The following is a 20,344-nucleotide window of genomic DNA, read 5'->3' on the forward strand; positions in this document are numbered from 1 at the left end:
TGGCCAGAGCCGGGCGGCGGGGGGTTATGTAATGTTACGTAACGGACTTTGTTCTCCTTCTCATGCATATTCCAGCGTTTTCCAGGGCCGAGGACGCTGCCGCAACTCCTCCGCTGAATTATTGAGGGGGACGTGGAAATGTCACTTCGCCGCGCCCTCGCGCCGTGACTCACCTGCGAATAAGGTCCCCTCGGCCTGGAGCGGCACCTGCCATACAGACTCTCTGCCCGGCCAAGCGAGGGGGTGGGGGGGCTCCTCCGGCAAGTCAACATTATTCATGGACGCCCTCCAGCACTTCAGAAGAACCTGGTGTGCTGGACTCACTTCACCAAGAAGGGACGGAGGGTCATTACTTTTCCCCTCCACAGAATTTGCCCATATTTGGCTATGTGAATGGGGGCGGTGACGGCCAGTGATGGGAGGGGACGGAGAAACTGGAATCGAGGGCGGGTTTTTAATCGGCCTCTCTGTGCCACGTGCGTGTCCGGCCTCCCCGGCCGGGACGTCCCTTTTAATAACGTAAAGGCCGCAGGCAGCCTGGCACGAGAGACCATTCACACTTTCACAGCCACGCCGCTCCACCCTTTCTCTCCGCCCACCTGTGATGCTCATTTGTTCCCACCATCAGGGTCGATAAATTTGTGGCGGTGAAGTGCTGCTGATGCCCTGCAGGGCGACGCCTCTGCCGCCTCGGAAAAAAGCTGCAGACGGAACCCACGCGGGTTCCACGCGGGAAGGACACGTTAAACCCCGAGACGTTCTGAGCTACGGCCAGAGAGACACCAACGCCTCGCCTCGCTCCTCATCCGTAATTCTGACAGAACGTCAAGCCCACCGGGGGGTCCTTCATCTGCCGCACCGTCGCCAGCAAGGATCCAACCTGCCCTTCGTCGCCCAGTTGACAAAACCAGATGCCAGTTCGAGCGGGCAGCGCTTTTACTTGGACCCCCGTACTCACCCCATGAGCCTGAATGCTCACCTGAGGCTGACCAGCCAGGAGGCCTGGACACCAGCACTGCCTGGCTCCGAGGGACGCCTGGGGCCCGAGCGCTGAGGCTTTAACAGACAGATTTGTGCTTTTGAGTATTCTAGAACGCTGCTGATGAAATCTGCCTCGCATTAAAAACTCCAGGTGGCGCTATAGCCAGTGCAGTCGGTGCAGTTTTTACGGCATATTTAGACAGACCGAGCAGCCAAGTCTTTCCACACATACAGTATGGAAAAATTCCTAGAAATCCACTGCTGCTTTGGAGCAGTGTTGTTCCTGTCATTTGAGGGTGATCTCCAGAGTATCATCGGGGTTAAAAGAATGGTTGTCTTGACGATCTGCCTCCAGACATGTGGGTCTAGAGAAAGTTTTTACTGACATGTATAATTCAGTATTAGACCAGGTACTATGAACAGTCCATTCAAACTCACAATGAAAACCAAGGAAATCCATTCAGCTTTTCAGCAGCTGTCTCTGTGCCACCGCTACAGTTAAAACTGTGTCATTACATAAGAGGCAGAGCTGGAAGAGCTGAGACGAATGGGACCAGATGTACGGGAGGAAGGGCTGTGGTGTACAGTATAGACTCATTCATATAACACAGCCAGACACACATAAATGTCATAGGGCTGTATAAATACAGTGTAACCAAACACACGCTAGTGCAACGTCATGGAGTTTAAATACACTGCAATCAAAAACATGCTAGTGCACCGTTGTGGAGTCTAAATACACTGCAATAAAAAAATGCTAGTGCAACATCGTGGTTTAAATACACTGCAGTAAAACATGCTAGTGTAATGTCATAGAGTCTAAATACAATGTAATCAAACACACGCTAGTGCAATGTCATAGACACTAAATACTATGTAATCAAACAAAGTTGCACTAGTGCAACTTTGTGGAGTCTAAATACACTGCAATCAAAAACATGCTAGTGCACCGTTGTGGAGTTAAATACACTGCAATAAGTGCAGTGATTGTCACATGTGATACACAGCAGCACAGCACACGGTGCACACAGTGAAATTTGTCCTCTGCATTTAACCATCACCCTGAGTGAGCAGTGGGCAGCCATGACAGGCGCCCGGGGAGCAGTGTGTGGGGACGGTGCTTTGCTCAGTGGCACCTCAGTGACACCTTGGCGGATCGGGATTCAAACCGGCAACCTTCTGACTACGGGGCCGCTTCCTTAACCGCTAGGCCACCGCTGACCCTAAAACACACTAGTGCAACATCATAGAGTCTAATACACAGCAAACACACGCTAGTGTAGCGTGTGGAGTTTAAATACCTGCAACCAAACACACTAGTGAACGTGAGTTAAATCTGCACCAAACACACACTAGTGCAATCATAGAGTCTAAATACACTGAAACACACGCTAGTGTAACGTCATGGAGTTTAAATACATTGCAATCAAACACACGCTAGTGTAACGTCATAGAGTCTAAATACACTGCAATCAAACACACGCTAGTGCTACGTTGTGGAGTCTAAATATGCTGAAATCAAAAACACGCTAGTGCAATGTCATAGAGTTAAATAATGTAATCAAACACACGCAATTCAACATCATACAGTCTAAATACACTGCAAACACACGCTAGTGCAACTTCATGGAGTTAAAACACTGCAATCAAACACACACTAGTGCAACGTTGTGAAGTTAAATACACTGCAGTCAAAAACACACAAGTGCAACGTCATGGAGTCTAAATACACTGCAATCAAACACACAAGTGCAACCGTGGAGTCTAAATACACTGCAATCAAAACACACAAGTGCAACGTCGTGGAGTCTAAAAACTGCATCAAAAACACACAAGTGCAACGTCGTGGAGTCTAAATACACTGCAATCAAAAACACACAAGTGCAACGTCGTGGAGTCTAAATAAACTGCAATCAAAAACACACAAGTGCAACGTCGTGGAGTCTAAATACACTGCAATCAAAAACACACAAGTGCAACGTCGTGGAGTCTAAATACACTGCAATCAAAAACACACAAGTGCAACGTCGTGGAGTCTAAATAAACTGCAATCAAACACACGCTAGTGCAACGTTGTGGAGTCTAAATACACTGCAATAAAAAAAAATGCTAGTGCAACATCATGGTTTAAATACACTGCAATAAAACATGCTAGTGTAATGTCATAGAGTCTAAAAACAATGTAATCAAACACACGCTAGTGCAATGTCATAGAGACTAAATACTATGTAATCAAACACGCACTAGTGCAACATTGTGGAGTCTAAATACACTGCAATAAAACACGCTAGTTCAACATCATACAGTCTAAATACACTGCAAACACACGCTAGTATAATTTCATGGAGCTTAAATACAATGCAATCAAACACATGCTAGTGCAACGTTGAGGAGTTTAAATACATTGCAATAAAACATGCTAGTGCAAAGTCATAGATTCTAAATACACTGCAAACACACGCTAGTGCAACTTCATGGAGTTTAAATACACTGCAATCAAACACACGCTAGTGAAAAGTTGTGAAGTCTAAATACGCTGCAATCAAACACACGCTAGTGCTACGTTGTGGAGTCTAAATACACTGAACTCCAACACATGCTAGTGTAACGTTGTGGAGTCTAAATACACTGAACTCCAACACACGCTAGTGCAACGGCGTGGAGTCTAAATACACTGCAATAAAACACACGCTAGTGTAACGTAGTGAAGAGCACATGCCAGTAAAGTGTGAAGTAGAACTGTTTGAGAGTCAGTACTATAGTGTAGACACGTTAGTGTATTAGTGTAGTGTAGCACCATGGCGGGTGGGGAAGGGAAGGCCTTCTCCTGAGGAGCTGACTGTGGGTGGGATCGGCGGGTTTTTGCTGACAGGGCCTGTATATAGTGCAGCAAACAGCCTTTTAACACACCAGCTGGCTCCCGAGTGACAGAAAACATGACGTGAATCCCTGCGTTGGAAATCGACCCTGTGATTATGGCGATGAGCCTGTTAGCATCTGCTCTTGGTTAAAAAGCAACATCAGCAGACATGCACCAATCCACTGTATGGTCAAGCTGCACGCAAACATACAAACACACACACACACACACACACACACACACACACCTGCAGGAGGAGCTACACACCATCTACATTCTACAGTATCACTGCGGCGCACAAATGAATGGTGGAGGCGAGCCAGACACACTGGGATCCAGGGTGGTAGTGGCCTAGTGGGTTAGACACTCGCCTATGAACCAGAAGTCCCAGGTTCGAACACCACTTACTACCATTGTGTCCCCGAGCAAGACACTTAACCCTAAATTGCTCCAGGGGGGGGACTGTCCCTGTAACTACTGATTGTAAGTCGCTCTGGATAAGGGCGTCTGATAAATGCTGTAAATGTAAATGGATCCTTAAATCACATTCATGCCCACACCACACACTGACTGATGGATCGTAAATGATAATCACGTGCATTCAAACTAGCACATGAGGCCAACTAAAGCCGACAGAACGCAGAAAAAAAGGGCCAGCACACGTAACTGCGTCAGCAGCCAGAAGGCCTGAAACTGAAAGCTAAGTAACTGTATGTGTGTGTGTGTGTGTGTGTGTGTGTGTGTGTGTGTATGTGTGTGTAAATGTGTCACCTGTAAGCTTTGTCAGGAGCTTTCCCAAATGGTTCACAGGGTGTGTCCAGTTCTTTGGAAACTGGAAAATATTTTTAAAATATTATTCCCTGCTTTTTTTACCAGCCAGTTACATATCAAGCCATTTCAATTAATTAATCAACAGTGAATAAATTCAGAGGGACAGCATTCCAGCTGTAGGGCACTGTAAAAACCCAGCTGATTAACAAGGTTAAAAAGTTATTAATAAATATTGGCTTTATTAATAGCATCATTTATCTCCCCGGTGCATTAGCTGATCTGAGGTCAGTGTAAATGGCCCCAGATAAATCTTGTCCTGGGGGTGGGGCTCTCCCCGCGACGCGGGACTACAGCGTTCACACTCAGGGCCTTGTAAGGAATAAAAAGCCCATTAAGGTCCTATTGAGGCTGGCAAACGCACAACGGGACAATGTGGGGTCCCCCTCCCATCATCCCCTAGATGGACAACGGCGTCTAAAAGAGAGCAAGAGGCTGACGTACGTCACGGCAGCACCACTTGGACGCCCGAGAGGCCTCTGACCTCGTCACCGTCACGTGCCGAACCCGAGCTACCCCTCCGTCCAGTGACAACATGTTTATTCGCGTCTTCCACCTTCCACGGTTTAATAATCCGCCCACGTATTAAAATAACCCGCGTCGGTGAGGATTAGCATGGAAACGATGCCGTCATGGCACTCACACCTCTCCCCAGCGCCCGGACTTTTAAGGCCGGAGCCAGGGCCCGGCTCCGGTTCTGGCCCGTCCCGTTTCCGCTCTGCAGGAAGCTGCGGCCCTTATCGGCTCCCGCATGCACCCACTCACTTGGCCGCTGGGTGAGATGTTAACTTGGCACCGCCGCCGAGGGCCCTGGCGCGAGTAAGTGCCACTGAGGGAATCCTTCAGAGCGCCCGGGGGACAGATGAGCGCTGGCTGCCCCTCGCACGGCACTCTTAACCCTGGCAGCTATACCTTCACATGACTCCTAAAACACACACGCTGGCCGCCGCTAAATGTCACTTCTGATACCGAGGCACTACTGCCCAGCGAGGATAAGATTAGCCATCCCGGGTCGGAGGCTGGTGACAGAAGAAACGCCAAGCACAACACAGGAGAGCCGCAGGACGCACAGGTTCCCAGGACTCCGAACCCAGTACCACATCAAATGAACAGACTGGAAAAAGAACTGGAACCGACTACCCACCCACACCGTTTTGGTGGTGTGCAAATGTAGAAGGTGATCTCGAATGGTGTTTCATAAACAAAATTTAAAAAGGGGAGGAGCCGGTGTGCATGATTGACAGCTGTCACACGCCCTACTTTCCTCATTCTGGATGATTTAAACCGCTCCTGTCAATATATCACACACGCAAGTAGGGAAAGCAAGTGAAGTGAAGTGAAGTGATTGTCACATGTGATACACAGCAGCCACAGCACACGGTGCACACAGTGAAATTTGTCCTCTGCATTTAAACCATCACCCTGAGTGAGCAGTGGGCAGCCATGACAGGCGCCCGGGGAGCAGTGTGTGGGGACGGTGCTTTGCTCAGTGGCACCTCAGTGGCACCTTGGCGGATCGGGATTCGAACTGGCAACCTTCTAATTACGGGGCCACTTCCTTAACCGCTAGGCCACCACTGCCCCTAAGTTGCCAGATATTCAATAGTTAAAAAAAAAGCTATCTGATCAACACTTCTCACCATACTTACACTTACTCCAAATCTGGCAACATTTGAAGGGCCTGTCTCTTCCTTTTTGATCCGGCGGTTCCACTTTGGAACAGGAACCAGGTACAGGTTGTTCTCTGATAGAACTCAAAATAAAACATACTGGCCGTGTAAAACGGGTTCTTACACGGGTTCTGCACTCAACTGCAAGTTCCTGCAAAATAATAGAAATGCTGCTGGTTTTCTTCAGCGGCCCTGTAGCAGCACAATGTGTGCCGGGTCTGGAATTCCGGACATACGGGTCACTCAGCGGTGCTCGAAGTGTGAAGCAACAAAAAAAACATGGCACGAAAAATGCATTGCTGCAAACTCGCAACAAAAAACTTCCATTTTTTCCCTATTGCACTATATGATTTAATCATGTATATGAACGACTTTCTTGACGTTATCTTGGAAAACCGGTTGGTTTGAACTCGCGTTCCACACGGGACGTCAAGTGAAGCTGTTACTAGACGTGATTTTCCATCGGAAAGGACCGCAGCTCAACAGGTTTTTCCTTTCCAGTTGAACAGATTGTGAGAAACTGGCTCAAAGAAGGCCTGACGTCAGTTCTTGATAAAGCAGATGGCTGCGACGTCAACAGGGATTCGTAAACATGGACGTATTAAGGAGTAAATTGCCTTTAATCAGCAGCGGTGGAAAATGCAGAGCGTCTACAGAGCACACACCCTATACTGCAGCTGAAGTTTTCAACAGGAAAAATATCAAATATTAAAAATATGTATGATTATAAAGCATGGGGGTGAATATGATATACAGCAATTCCATCTGGGTGAAAATGATCACACATATTGTCACGTCCCCCCCTGAGTATTAGGATCTGTGTCACCGCGACGTGCCGTTTGTACCTGTAGCCCCATCAAATAGTGCGCACTTGGCGGCACGTCTTTCACATTTCCGGGTTGTAGGTTCCTCATCACGTTCCCTTCCCAGGTCCCATCGGCAACGTGTATCAAGCATCGAGCTCCCCTTCATAAACCCTGTGAGGTCCGGAGTCTACAGATGTGTGTGTGTGTGTGTGTATATATATATATAGGACATGTATAATGGGACAATATCAATTCATATTGATTCAGCTGGTCTTCAAAGGGGTTATACATAAATACTATACTTAAATCAGAATAATCAGGCCACGTATTCATGTTAGCCACAAAAATCTAATGATTCTGATTTCATTGGTGGATGACAAATTTATTGATCCCAAGCCTACTGATCATCCAATGGCTCTTTAATTTTTCAAATAACAAGGTGTGTAAGTTTACTCCCAAAGTTCAGATATCACGGACAGCTCCATTAACACAAAAAAAAATTAAACACACACACTCACACACACGCACTCACACACACACACTCACACACACACACTCACACACTGCCCAATTGGAATTCACCAACTTGCACCGCTGTATCAGTCTTGATGGACTCCCTAACGATGACTCACACCTCTCGTCAATGCTCATCAATGCTAATTAGGTCCTGATCTGACACGGAAGAGGCCTGTCAATCCAAAATGTGCTCAGATCCTGATTGGTTATTGATTTGATTAAGTCCAGGCGTCACATGGCACGTGGCATGGCGGGGTGGCCAGGTGAAGAGGCTGATAACCGAAAATGATGCAACAAGATGCGATCTTCGCTGCACTTCTTCTTAATTCTGATGTAAGATGAAAGTACAGTAGAGTTGCGCTTTATATGCCACTCAACAGGTTCTCCAGCCACAACTTTCTACCAAAATGATCAATCTGGGGTTTGTGATTATTTGCAACAGAATTTATATCAAATAACAAAGCCATTGATTCTCGGTATTTTGATAGAGCGTGAGGTTTTGTTCAATATTAAACAATACACACACACACAATACTCTCACTCACAGAGGCGTGAAAAGCCATAATGTAGAACGTGAACCCCACATCCACGCCCCTGCTGGGTCACATCTGTCACCCACGTCCGTCCATCTACACATGGGACAAAATTTATTTTTAATCATTTTAAATAAAATCCATAATTTGTCTGCAGCTCAATCTGTAAAAAAAAATTGTGTGAAGATCGTAAGTTGCGTGCATCTCTCCATCACTAATATTAAATGAATACTGCTGAGTAAAGCTCCAACGTCATCGCGGTGCCACATGCTGGCCGGTAATTACCCATAATGCATATAACACAGGACAGCATGCAGGACATGACTTGACCCCGGTGCGAGTGTAACGTGCGATGAGGCGAAATGTAAACAGGGCGTCCCTGTCCCTGGAGAGCGGGAAGGAGCGGGGCTTCTGGCTCGGCTCTGATTGGGTTAGGCGGCTCTAATGGCCGGCCTGTGGGCGTCTGCATTAACCCCGCGCCTCCACGCAGCCGCGGCACAGATCACATTCGGACGCTAATGAGGACGTGTCTGGTGTCCCAAATCAGCACAATATGGCCCTGCATGAAACCCGGGCAGAGAGACTGTGCACCTCACACACACACACACATACACACACACCTGCTTTCCATTTGCAACACAATCTAATTGGGAGAAATGAATGCAGATGGTGTAGATGGGGACAGGGTGTACACAGAAGTGGAAAAACGATACCAGGCACCAGTGTGAAAGACATATTTTTAGATAAATAAAATGTTTCATGTTTCAAGAACAAAATTGGATCATTTACAGCATCCAAAATAGCCCTCGCCAAAAAGCCCAAGAACATCTATTGAAGACCCGGCCATGTTCGGGAGGAACCGAGAACCCATCAGACGTTCTCTAATGTCTATGAGAGCCCCGGCTGAATCCAATCTGAGATGAAATGAAATAAAATGGGCCGAGCGGACGAATGTATTTCTTTCCGGGAGTAGCTGAGTGTAACGGGAGTCGCCTTTTCACAAGTAAAGAGACGTGAGGGGTTCACCCAGAACTATTGATCTATAATTACTAAATCTATGACTTGATAATAGCCTCGCCCCTCCAAGTCACACGATCGCTGGAGAGCCTAGAACATACCACGGGTGCCATCATTAACAACAAGAAAGGACTTCACATTTGTCATCTGACCAATAAATAAATACTGAGAAATATCTGCCAAAACATGCAAAAAATATAAATAATAATTTATACAGCGATTATTATTATAAGACCTCCTTTTTTATTATTGCGACCAGACAGGACAGGAGAAGGTTATTCCCTAAAACGTAAAACTGGGGGAGAACTCTCATCCGCTGATGCGGGTGTTCCCAGCCAGCCTCCCCCACCCTGCTGCGGTGTAACCACGGCAACGTGCGTGCGGGGTGACGTGCGTTTGGCCATCGCGGTATTACGCACGAGGCCGGTGAAGGAGGAGAAGCCCGTCCCGCCGCGACTTTCCTGCTCATTTACACCCCCGTTAAAATCCCTCATCAGTGATTGGGGGAGATCACCTGCATCAGACACGCCCCTGCTCGCGCATGGGAATCCATGAATGTCTGTGTGCAAGTGAATGCGTTGTTTACAGTAATGCTGTGTGTGTGTAGGCACGCCGATGAATCTCAGCGTGGACACTCAGGCCACCTGGGACCTCGCGGCTGCGGCGCAGTAAAGGGCCTGATGCAGGAAATGGGAGAATCTCACTTCCACCAAGCAAAACATGTTCCAACAATGTCCTTGAATACGCAGACGGCTGCGTAGAGTTGCCAGATTATAAAATGGGATAGGAACATAAACTGCCCCAGCCGCTTAGGCCTTCGTAATGAATTTCAGAGCACTGCAACCTAAGCAGCGACTAAATAAAACGCACAGCTGCAACCGGCACGAAGGTGGCTGCCGATGAAACGCTCTTCTCTCCTCAAAGCAGTGACTGTGCAGCTGGACCACGAGCATCTCACACCAACCACTGCCTAATTCTGCTCTTCGCAGAGCCTTCTTTACTTCAGCTCCCTCCGATCTGTCACAGTCTGGCCGAAAAGCAGCGAATCTGGCAACGCTGCAGCCGCGCACCCGTTAAGAACGTCGTAAGGACGGGGATTCGTTGCCAGGCCGCGTTAGGAAGTGTTCCTGCATCATCTCATGCGTGCCCAGCTCCATCCCCCCCCCCCCCCACGCCGAGCGTCAATTCGCTAAGTGGAGCGTTTGCCGGAGCTGAAGTCACGCTGATCTTGGGCAACTAGTGGCTCAAATAAAGCCAGAACGTGTAGACCGCCGCGGCGTGGCCCGGTCGGCCCGGAAATAAACGCTTTTCGATCGCGTGTTCCTTTAATAATCTCTCTTGGTGACCAGGGCTGGACTTTTTCTTATCACCGCGCTTGCTGTGAGATTCCCTTCAAGAGCATGGTGTACGAAGGTCTGGCCTTGGAGGACCCCACTGTCCACCTGTCCACCTCACTCCCAACATGCCATATTATGGGACCTGCATGTTCACCCATCCATCCTCAAACTTCACCACTCCAGAGCAGGAACCGTGTAGAAAAGTCGAGTTTTTTTCTGCCTTCTTGTCCTACCGTGGTTCCGAACATCGTCCCAATAAAACAACAGAGAACCGCTGGCAACCATTAAACAACGCAGCCCCGCTCACTCCATGCCATTCCTGAAACGACTTTCAAATCACGCCACTCCGGCACTTTCATGTAACACACGGCGACTGAATCCGGCCAGGCATGGCGGGGCAGAATAGATTATTATGTGTAAATTTGCATCTGAAAGTTTTTTTGTTGACCAGTTCCAATGAATTGATGTGTATGCATGTGTGTGTTTGTATGCATGCGTGTGTGTATGCATGCGTGTCTGTGTTTGTATGCATGCGTGTGTGTTTGTATGCATGCGCGTGTGTATGTGTGTATGCATGCGCGCGCATGTGTGTATGCATGCGTGGGTGTATATATGCATGCATGTGTGTGCATGCGTGTGTGTGTGTGTGTGCATGTGTGTATGCATGCGTGTGTATGTATGAGTGTATGCATGCATGTGTGTATGCATGTGTGCATGCGTGTGTGTATGCATGCGTGTGTTTGTATGCATGCGCGTGTGTATGTGTGTATGCATGCGCGCGCATGTGTGTATGCATGCGTGAGTGTGTATATATGCATGCATGTGCGTGCGTGTATGCATGCGTGTGTGTATGAGTGTATGCATGCGTGTGTGTATGCATGCGTGTGTTTGTATGCATGCGTGTGTGTGTATGCATGCACGTGCATGTGTGTATGCATGCGTGGGTGTGTATATGCATGCGTGTGTGTGTATGTGTGTATGCATGCGTCTGTGTATGTGCATGCGTGTGTTTGTATCCATGTGTGCGTGAGTGTGTCCACATCTGTCTCACAGAAGAGCAGGGACGGACCTCCTCCTCCTCACCGCTGTTCTACACGGATGACGGGGGGATTAGAGAAGGACAGATGGAAGGGAGAGAAAGTCCATTTAAGGGCACGAACGAGTCACGTCGGTACGTCGCCGGACGCGGCGTGTAAAAAATAAACAGACGAAATAATAACAGAAGAGGCAGCGGGTTATAATTAATAAAGCCACCGAGCGCTCACTGGTTATCGCTGGATGGATCGTTTCCTTAATGCCGCGGCATCACCGTAAACTCAACTGTGTTTATGTCAGTCGGTTATGTGGACAGAGAGAGACGGATGGGGCTCGTAAAGACGCTCTTCAGATCCACGTTCAACCTCCGAACGCTCACACACACACACACACACACACACACGCACACACACTCTAGCAATAAAAAAGCCATGCGCACGAGCGTGACTGAAAGAGCCAATCACGGAGACAGATACACACCAGATGCATGAAATATGCAGGGTCGTGCTGCATTATGAAATGCGAGGGCAACACTGCCGGGAGACGGTGGCACTTTCAGCTTCGTGCTGCAAAATTGCCCGTGGATCTCAAGTCTGTTCTAAGAGGAGCCGTGCAAAACTAATCCAATGGTGTGTGAGTGTGTGTGTGTGTGTGTGTGTGTGTTTGGAGACACACTACTGGGAAAGTGCACGGCTTTGTGGCCCTCTTACTCCCAAACTTCAAGAGTGTCTCAGACTTCTTCAGGGTTTCCTGAAATAACCCGGGTTTTCTCCCACAGATCTACGACATGAGTGAACATAAACACACACACACACACAGACGTATGCATACACACACACACACACACACACCGCTTGATGCTGTCCTACCCGAAGCATCGAGGAAGCTCGTCGCACGGTTCCGTTTAGATGAGATCCAGTTCGCGGCATGAAGCTTCATCCGAGGACTATAGGCCCAGACCGTACAAACAGGAGTCCATTAACGTCCCCCAATATTCACTGTTTTGATTGGCTGAGGATCAAAGTCCAGCACGAGTAAATTTAGCGGAATGGCTTCCAATGATTGGATTAACCGACGCGCAGAACCCACGGTCTCGTAACCAGATTTAACAGCTGCGCACACACACACACACACACACATGCTCATCAAATTTGCCCCAGATAAGATCGGAAGACCAATAATAACAGCCCCGTGAATACATCATGGGATAAAAATGCCGCGTTTCGGTGGGAAAACTGGCCGAGTCCCCGGGATGAGGGATAATAAAACCGACTCGGCCTGCCAGTCGGGGTTTATCGTGCCGGCGAGGCCTTTCGGGGTGAATAGGCGCCCATGTTTAATGATTGAGGAAATCCTCCGTCATTTTATCTTACGTTCCTGTGTTGTTGTTGGTTTTTCTGGACGAATGCGCCTCGTCTCGCCCTGTCCAGGTCCCGTCGGGACACGGCGTCGGTCCGGGACCCGGGGTCTGCGCTCAGGCTTACGCAACGGCCAGCGACATCAGCAGCGTGACAGGCGAGGACGATGCCGCGGCCGCTGCCAGCTGTCACATGAAAGACCGGCAGGCGGAGAGAACTGGAGCGGAGAGGAAACGGGACCTGCATTGCGTAACCCGTTATACGTCCCAAATCTCTTCGACTGTACGGTATCAGCATCAATATCATAACAATAATACAACAAAATCATTAGCCCCATTCGTTAGAAATGTGACCAAAATAACCACCAACGTAACTGAACTCTCCATCTTTCCACATTCCAAACCAGAATATTCCAAACTAGAATATTCCAAAGCAGAATATTCCAAACTAGAACATTCCAAAACAGAACATTCCAAACTAGAATATTCCAAACTAGAATATTCCAAACCAGAATTTTCCAAACCAGAATATTCCAAACCAGAATATTCCAAACTAGAATATTCCGAACCAGAATATTCCAAACCAGAATATTCCAAACTAGAATATTCCAAACTAGAATATTCCAAACCAGAATATTCCAAACCAGAATATTCCAAACTAGAATATTCCAAACTAGAATATTCCAAACCAGAATATTCCAAACTAGAACATTCCAAACTAGAATATTCCCAACTAGAATATTCCAAACTAGAATATTCCAAACTAGAATATTCCAAACTAGAACATTCCAAAACAGAACATTCCAAACTAGAATATTCCAAACTACAATATTCCAAACCAGAATATTCCAAACTAGAACATTCCAAACTAGAACATTCCAAACTAGAATATTCCAAACCAGAATTTTCCAAACCAGAATATTCCAAACTAGAATATTCCAAACTAGAATATTCCAAACCAGAATATTCCAAAGTACAATATTCCAAACTACAATATTCCAAACCAGAATATTCCAAACTAGAATATTCCAGACCAGAATATTCCAAACTACAATATTTCAAACTACAATATTCCAAACCAGAATATTCCAAACTAGAATATTCCAAAACAGAACATTCCAAACTAGAATATTCCAAACCAGAATATTCCAAACCAAAACATTCCAAACTAGACCATTCCAAATTAGAACATTCCAAACTAGAACATTCCAAACTAGAACATTCCAAACTAGAATATTCCAAACTAGAATATTCCACATGAAAAGATAATCCTGCAGTCAAACTCTACAAGCCCCGCCCACCCACCCACCTCTACCTTTATTAACATCAGCATCTAACCGAATAATCACGATAAATTCTCAACAACCAAACAGGCAAAATAACCAGAGAGCCGAGTGAAATGATGGTGCATGGGATCGTGGGATCAGCTGACCGGGTTGCAATGCCTGCTGGGTAGCCGCTGGCCGTGTCCGTCACAGAGGCAGCAGCTCACTTTACAGCTCGGGGTCACGACCTCACTTCCCTTCACAAAATGTCACATTCCCACCACGCGCCTTCACACCTCGGCCTACACGGGGACTTTCACAGACTGGTAACACACACACACACACACACACACACACACACACACACACACACACACTCTGTCTTCCGCGCGGATAAACACGCTGACATCTGTATATAAACGCACACACCAACAAAACATACAAATCACTCACACGCGTTCCCTCTCGTCCACATGAGGAACGCAGACGGAGGAGGAACTCTTTCCCCGCTTTCCCCGCCTCCATCGAGTGTGGGAACAACAGGACCTGAAGATGGCGGCGCAACATCTGGCGCACACCTGGAGGCCCCGACCGCAGCAGGTACGCGGCCCGGCCCTGGAGAACCCAGGACATACTAACGGACTAGAAGCGCGTTGAAAAGGAGACCTGCCAAAAATGTGTTCTAGATCTTCTTCTAGATACCAGGATGGAAGGACTCAGTTGCTCATCACGCAGGAACGATAACCAGCGGCTGAGCAATAAAACCCATCGTCCTGGTTCACCGAAGCAACGGTGGAATAACAAAATAACCTCATCTGGGCTCCTTCTTCTACCGAAGCCACTTTTCACTGGGGATCCGTGTGATCTGGTCTACTGTCCTGAACAGAGAGGTGACTCATCTCACACACACACACACACTCACTCACTCACACACACTCACATACACACACTCACCTCACACACACAACACACACACACTCACACACACATAGACACTCACACACACACTCACTCACACACACACACTCACATACACACACACACACACTCACTCACTCACACACACTCACATACACACTCACCTCACACACACTCACTCACTCACTCACTCACACACACTCACATACACACACACACAGACACTCACACACACTCACCTTACACACACAACACACACACACTCACACACACTCACTCACACACACTCACATACACACACACACACTCACCTCACACACACTCACTCACTCACTCACTCACACACACTCACATACACACACACTCACTCACTCACACACACTCACCTTACACACACAACACACACACACTCACACACATAGACACTCACACACACTCACACACCTCACACACACACACTCACACACACACTCACACACACAACACACACACACACTCACTCACACACACTCACACACACACAATACACACTCACACAGACTCACACACACACTCACTCACACACACACAACACACACACACTCACACACACAACACACTCACACATACACACACACTCACACACACAACACACACACACACCACAAACACTACACTTTTATTAACGGAAGCATGATATAATCCGTAATCAACATGCTGTGATAATGGATAAGTCAGCAATTGTGGGTTTGAGCGGCAGCCTAGCGGTTAAGGAAGCGGCCCCATAATCAGAAGGTTGCCGGTTCGAATCCTGATCCGCCGAGGTGCCACTGAGCAAAGTACCGTCCCCACACACTGCTCCCCAGGTACCTGTCATGGTGCCCACTGTTCACTCAGGGTGATGGGATAAATACAGAGGACACGTTTCACAGTGGCACCGTGTGCTGTGCTGCAGTGTATGACAATCACTTTTTTACTTTTAAAGATAATCTAATAATCCACATTCTAAGTTATATGTAAAATGACCTCAGACTTTGGACCATGATCCTCTAGGACGCAGTACAATAAGAAATACACAATTTGGGGGGCTAACAGTGACGATTCTAAAACTGGGATGACCGGAAAAGCGTGCATGTCCCTGTTTTTAGGTCTCTGGGAAAATTAACCTCTCATCAGAATTATTTAAGAGCTCCTTTCATCCGCTGAAGGGACAGAGGTCCAGACTGACGGACAGACCGACGTTCCCGCCACCAGCCAGGCATATTTTGGAAGTAAAACACGGCATTGAGGGAGGGACAAGGCGGGCTCTGTCCCAGGCGGGGAGCTCGTATGGACACTCAGTCGGCGCGCTCCCCGCTGGGCCGCGGCCAGGCCAGGTTAAAACAACAAGCTGCTACACAGGAACATGTGTACACACACACACACACACACACACACACACACACACAGACATGAAGCATGGGGCCCATAGGCAGCATCAACATGTCACTGTATCAGATGCCAGAGAACCCGCGTTCCACGACTTTCGTCCATCAGCATGAAGATCAGTTCATTTGCCACATAATCATTTATGCATAATAATGTTTAATTAACACTACCTGAATTCTCATGGGTTCTTGCTGTCATTTCCGAAAGCACCACTAGATGGCGCAGTGCAAGGAAGAACAAAGCAGCTTGGCGTAGAAGACCCAGAAGTTGACGGGGCCTCGTGTCGCTCTCCAAAATTCAGCTCCTCCGGGTGTTCGCAATAAAGTTTTGCGAGTGCTGCGATCAAAAATGGCCGAATTTGCGGCAACTTCTCTTCCAGGGAAGGTTGATGTGAACCTGCTGAAGTAAGAGCGACTTTCGCTTGTGTTCCCGCATCGACAGAGTGACGTTGGCGTCTAGTATAAGTAGTTCCTGAGAAGCGGATATGACATTTTTTTTTTTTGTGACGTCACCGGCGCTGACATCAAACACCAGGTGCTGGAGCTTAAGGACACGGGACAATATTTTACGTACAGTTGTGCAGGTTCCTTGACGGAAATACCCGTGGCACGTGTCTGCATGTTCGTAACACTAAAGTAAAACCGATTACGTTTAAGTGACGCAAAACGAAGATGACCGGTTAAAGAAGCGGCCCCATAAAATCAGAAGTTTGCCGGTTCGAATCCCGGTCCGCCAAGGTGCCACTGAGCAAAGCACCGTCCCCACACACTGGTCCCCGGGCGCCTGTCATGGTGCCCATTGCTCACTCAGGGTGATGGGTTAAATACAGAGGACACGTTTCACTGTGTGCACCGTGTGCTGTGCTGCTGTGTATCACATGTGACAATCACTCCACTTTAAAAAAAAGAAAACATGAACATAGCTGACATGGCGCGTACGAGTCGAGCCGTGAGACTCGGCGCCCCCTTCGCTCGCGCCGCACCCGGGGCCTGGTTGGGGGGTCGGTGGACTCGTGCCGTCAGCTGAATCCACGCATTCCTCGCCGAGGTGCGGAAAAGGACCCCGCCGCTGAACCGGGAGGAAAACGGCAACGTTCACGGCAAGCTGACTTCGTGCCAGTAGACCAAATCTAAGGTGCAGCACCTCCACCAATCAGAAAGGCGCGACGACCAGCGACCTAAATAACAACGTGGTTTAACCGCCCTGGCCTACTTATACACGCACCGGCACATTTTACCACGTTGGAGTTGCACTCGTCGCGTTTTCAAGGTGTGATCACGCATGTATACTTTTATGTGGCTTATAATACCGGTCAGCCGGGTACGGCAGGCCGAGGCGTTAGTCCCGCCCACTAACCTCGTATCTGACAGGCCGGGTGGGGGCGTGGAGAAACCACGACACAGAAACCCTGCCGGCTCCGGGTCCCTCCGGGTCCTCGCTTGCGTCAACGAGAGAATAGGGTTCTCCCTCAAATAGCTCAGCGCGCACCCCCTTCTCCTTCACCACTAACCCCATTATCCTCCGACACAGTCCGGGCCGGGACATTTCAGACAACAGGGTTGGGGGCGAAATGGAACTCATCATCACAAACAATTTACCCGCAAGACATCGTAAATATTGAGAACGTTCCATTAGTGGAGAGCTGCTTTAGAAAAACGTGCGACGATGAAGATCAACCAAAAATATCCGACATCTCAACAATAAAATGCCGACCCTCGAATAAACACCAAATGTCTTTGTGGATTTTTTCTCCGATATGACATTATTATTAGGCCCGTGCCGGCTTCCCCAGGTCAGACGGAGGTTTCCAGAGCAGAGGGGGACATCAGCGGGTGCCCGGCGCGAGGCATGTTTGGACAGAGGGACCACACAGGCGGGACCGGCTCCGCAGGGGCACATGTGAGGGCCATATGACATCCGGGGACTGGACTGCACATGAAGGGTTCGAAGCGGGGCGTGTCGAGGGGGCCACCGGCTGCCACTAGATGGCGCGGGTCTGGAGGAGGAAAACAGCAGCAGCAGCAGTTTTCCAGAAAACAGCAAAAACATCTCAATGTTGGCCCAGAATTCCCTCCTTCAACTTAATATCTTGTTAATATATATATATTTTATCACTGCAGGGTAATACTAGGTTAAACTCACACTTATTGATGTGCTTCATCAGAACTCATTTTAGATATTCATTTCAGACAACGCGATTGCTTGTTGTTCGTATATTTTAAAGTGATTATGCATGAAATGATGCCGCAATATAGCTGCACCGGGGCAGCATTGTCCGGGTGTAAAGAAATGTTGCATGAAATTATGAATGACCGCGTTACCGAAACCTTTAAACAACCAAACGAGTTTTATTTAACTCTGAAATGCGATGTACATGTAAAATGTATTTATTTATCGCCAACATGGAAATATGGCTTCACCTAAAACGTGATTCGTTGTGTATTCTCGAGCGAAAAGTCCGCCGCGCGTCCCTATTCCGCGTAATTACGCACCGCCGCGTCCCCGCCGCGTCCCCGGCGCCTACCTGCTCTCTCTGGATGCAGGGCAGCGACGTCCGCCTGGGCTGCCCGTGGTGCGCCATGTCCGCCGATGCCACGGAGCTGGACCTCCTCCGCCTTTTAAACGCCGGGACGCGCTCCCTCGCCGCCGGGCCGGGCAGCAGCCGGTCCGCATACCTGGCCAGCAGGACGCCCAGCACGCCCAGCAGGTACGCCAGGTACGGTCTCCAGCCGGCGCGGACCTTGCGCAGCGACACGAGCGACACGGTCCTGACGACGCCGACGAAGAGCACGACGGACACCCCCTGGCCGACCCGCAGCACCATCAGCGCCCCGCCGGCCACGCACAGCAGCGCCGCCGCCGTGGCCGTGAAGGACAGCAGCCGCCCGCCCGCCGCGCGTACCAGCCACTGCGCCGCCGCCTCTCCGACGTGGCAGGCGGCGAGCAGGAGCAGCGCGCCGCGCACCGACACGCCGCGGCGCCGCAGGTAGAGGCCGAGCCAGAGGAAGGCGCCCAGGAGGGCGATCGCGGGCAGGACGGGGACGGAGGGGACGGAGGGTCCCGGGGGCCGCTGCTGCGCGTCCCAGTCCACCAGCGACAGCAGCAGCGACAGCACCAGCGACGCGGACGCCACGCACGCCCACGCGTGGCTCGGTCCCGACGCGGAGTCGCGCAGGGGCGTCACGCACGCCTTCACGTAGCCGTTGCGCGCCCCGTCGGCCGTCGCCATCACGACTCGGCGCGCAGGTCCCAGATCAGTGCGGGAGCGGCGCATCTAGGCCAGCGGCGAGCCCGCGGCCGCGCTTCCCGGCGCATTTTCCCCGCGCTTCTCCCTCCGCGGACGCGCTGCGGGTCGCGGCTCTTCTGCCCGGAAACGGGGGCGCGCAGCGCGCACCCCAGCCCTGCTGCAGAACTTCTCAACCCCTCACCTGCACTGGAACCGATCAATTACCGCCAGCTAATCAATAATCAAGGGCCATTGATAGGTACGGATAATAACCCCGATTTTCTCCTGCTCATGAAAAAAAAATTGTGAAACACTGCAGCACAGCACACGGTGCACACAGTGAAATGTGTCCTCTGTATTTAACCATCGCCCTGAGTGAGCGTGTGGGCACCATGACAGGCGCCGGGGAGCAGCGTGTGGGGACGGGACCTTCATCAAGGGGACCTCAGTGGCGCCTCGGCATGAGATGTGGCAGAAGAACGAGTACGATCTATGGAGGCATCACCTCACAACTTACAGGATTTGAAGGGTCTGCTATTTATGGCCGATCAGTGTATTTTTGTATGTTCAGTTATTTTTGATTGGACA

The 20,344-nt window shown here is 49.3% G+C and overlaps 1 protein-coding gene and 1 long non-coding RNA gene across 2 annotated transcripts in view; one reads left to right on the forward strand and one right to left on the reverse strand.

Moving 5' to 3' along the window:
- Nucleotides 1-19,759, reverse strand: part of LOC114765168 (cGMP-inhibited 3',5'-cyclic phosphodiesterase A-like) — a gene marked incomplete at its 3' end in the record, with an annotated part of 31,442 nt that extends 11,683 nt beyond the window's left edge. The window contains exon 1 of the mRNA XM_028955256.1: nucleotides 19,055-19,759. Within this exon, the coding sequence (XP_028811089.1) occupies nucleotides 19,055-19,759 (705 nt within the window). The remainder of the gene's footprint in view (nucleotides 1-19,054) is intronic.
- On the forward strand, nucleotides 14,606-18,504 carry LOC114765347 (uncharacterized). Its single transcript, XR_003742602.1, has 3 exons — nucleotides 14,606-14,805; nucleotides 14,892-15,095; nucleotides 18,303-18,504. It is a non-coding gene; the product is annotated as an uncharacterized LOC114765347 (long non-coding RNA).
- Nucleotides 19,760-20,344: the final 585 nt, after the last annotated feature.

The sequence above is a fragment of the Denticeps clupeoides genome, chromosome 15 (genome assembly GCF_900700375.1).
Source record: "Denticeps clupeoides chromosome 15, fDenClu1.1, whole genome shotgun sequence".
Lineage (NCBI taxonomy): Eukaryota > Metazoa > Chordata > Actinopteri > Clupeiformes > Denticipitidae > Denticeps > Denticeps clupeoides.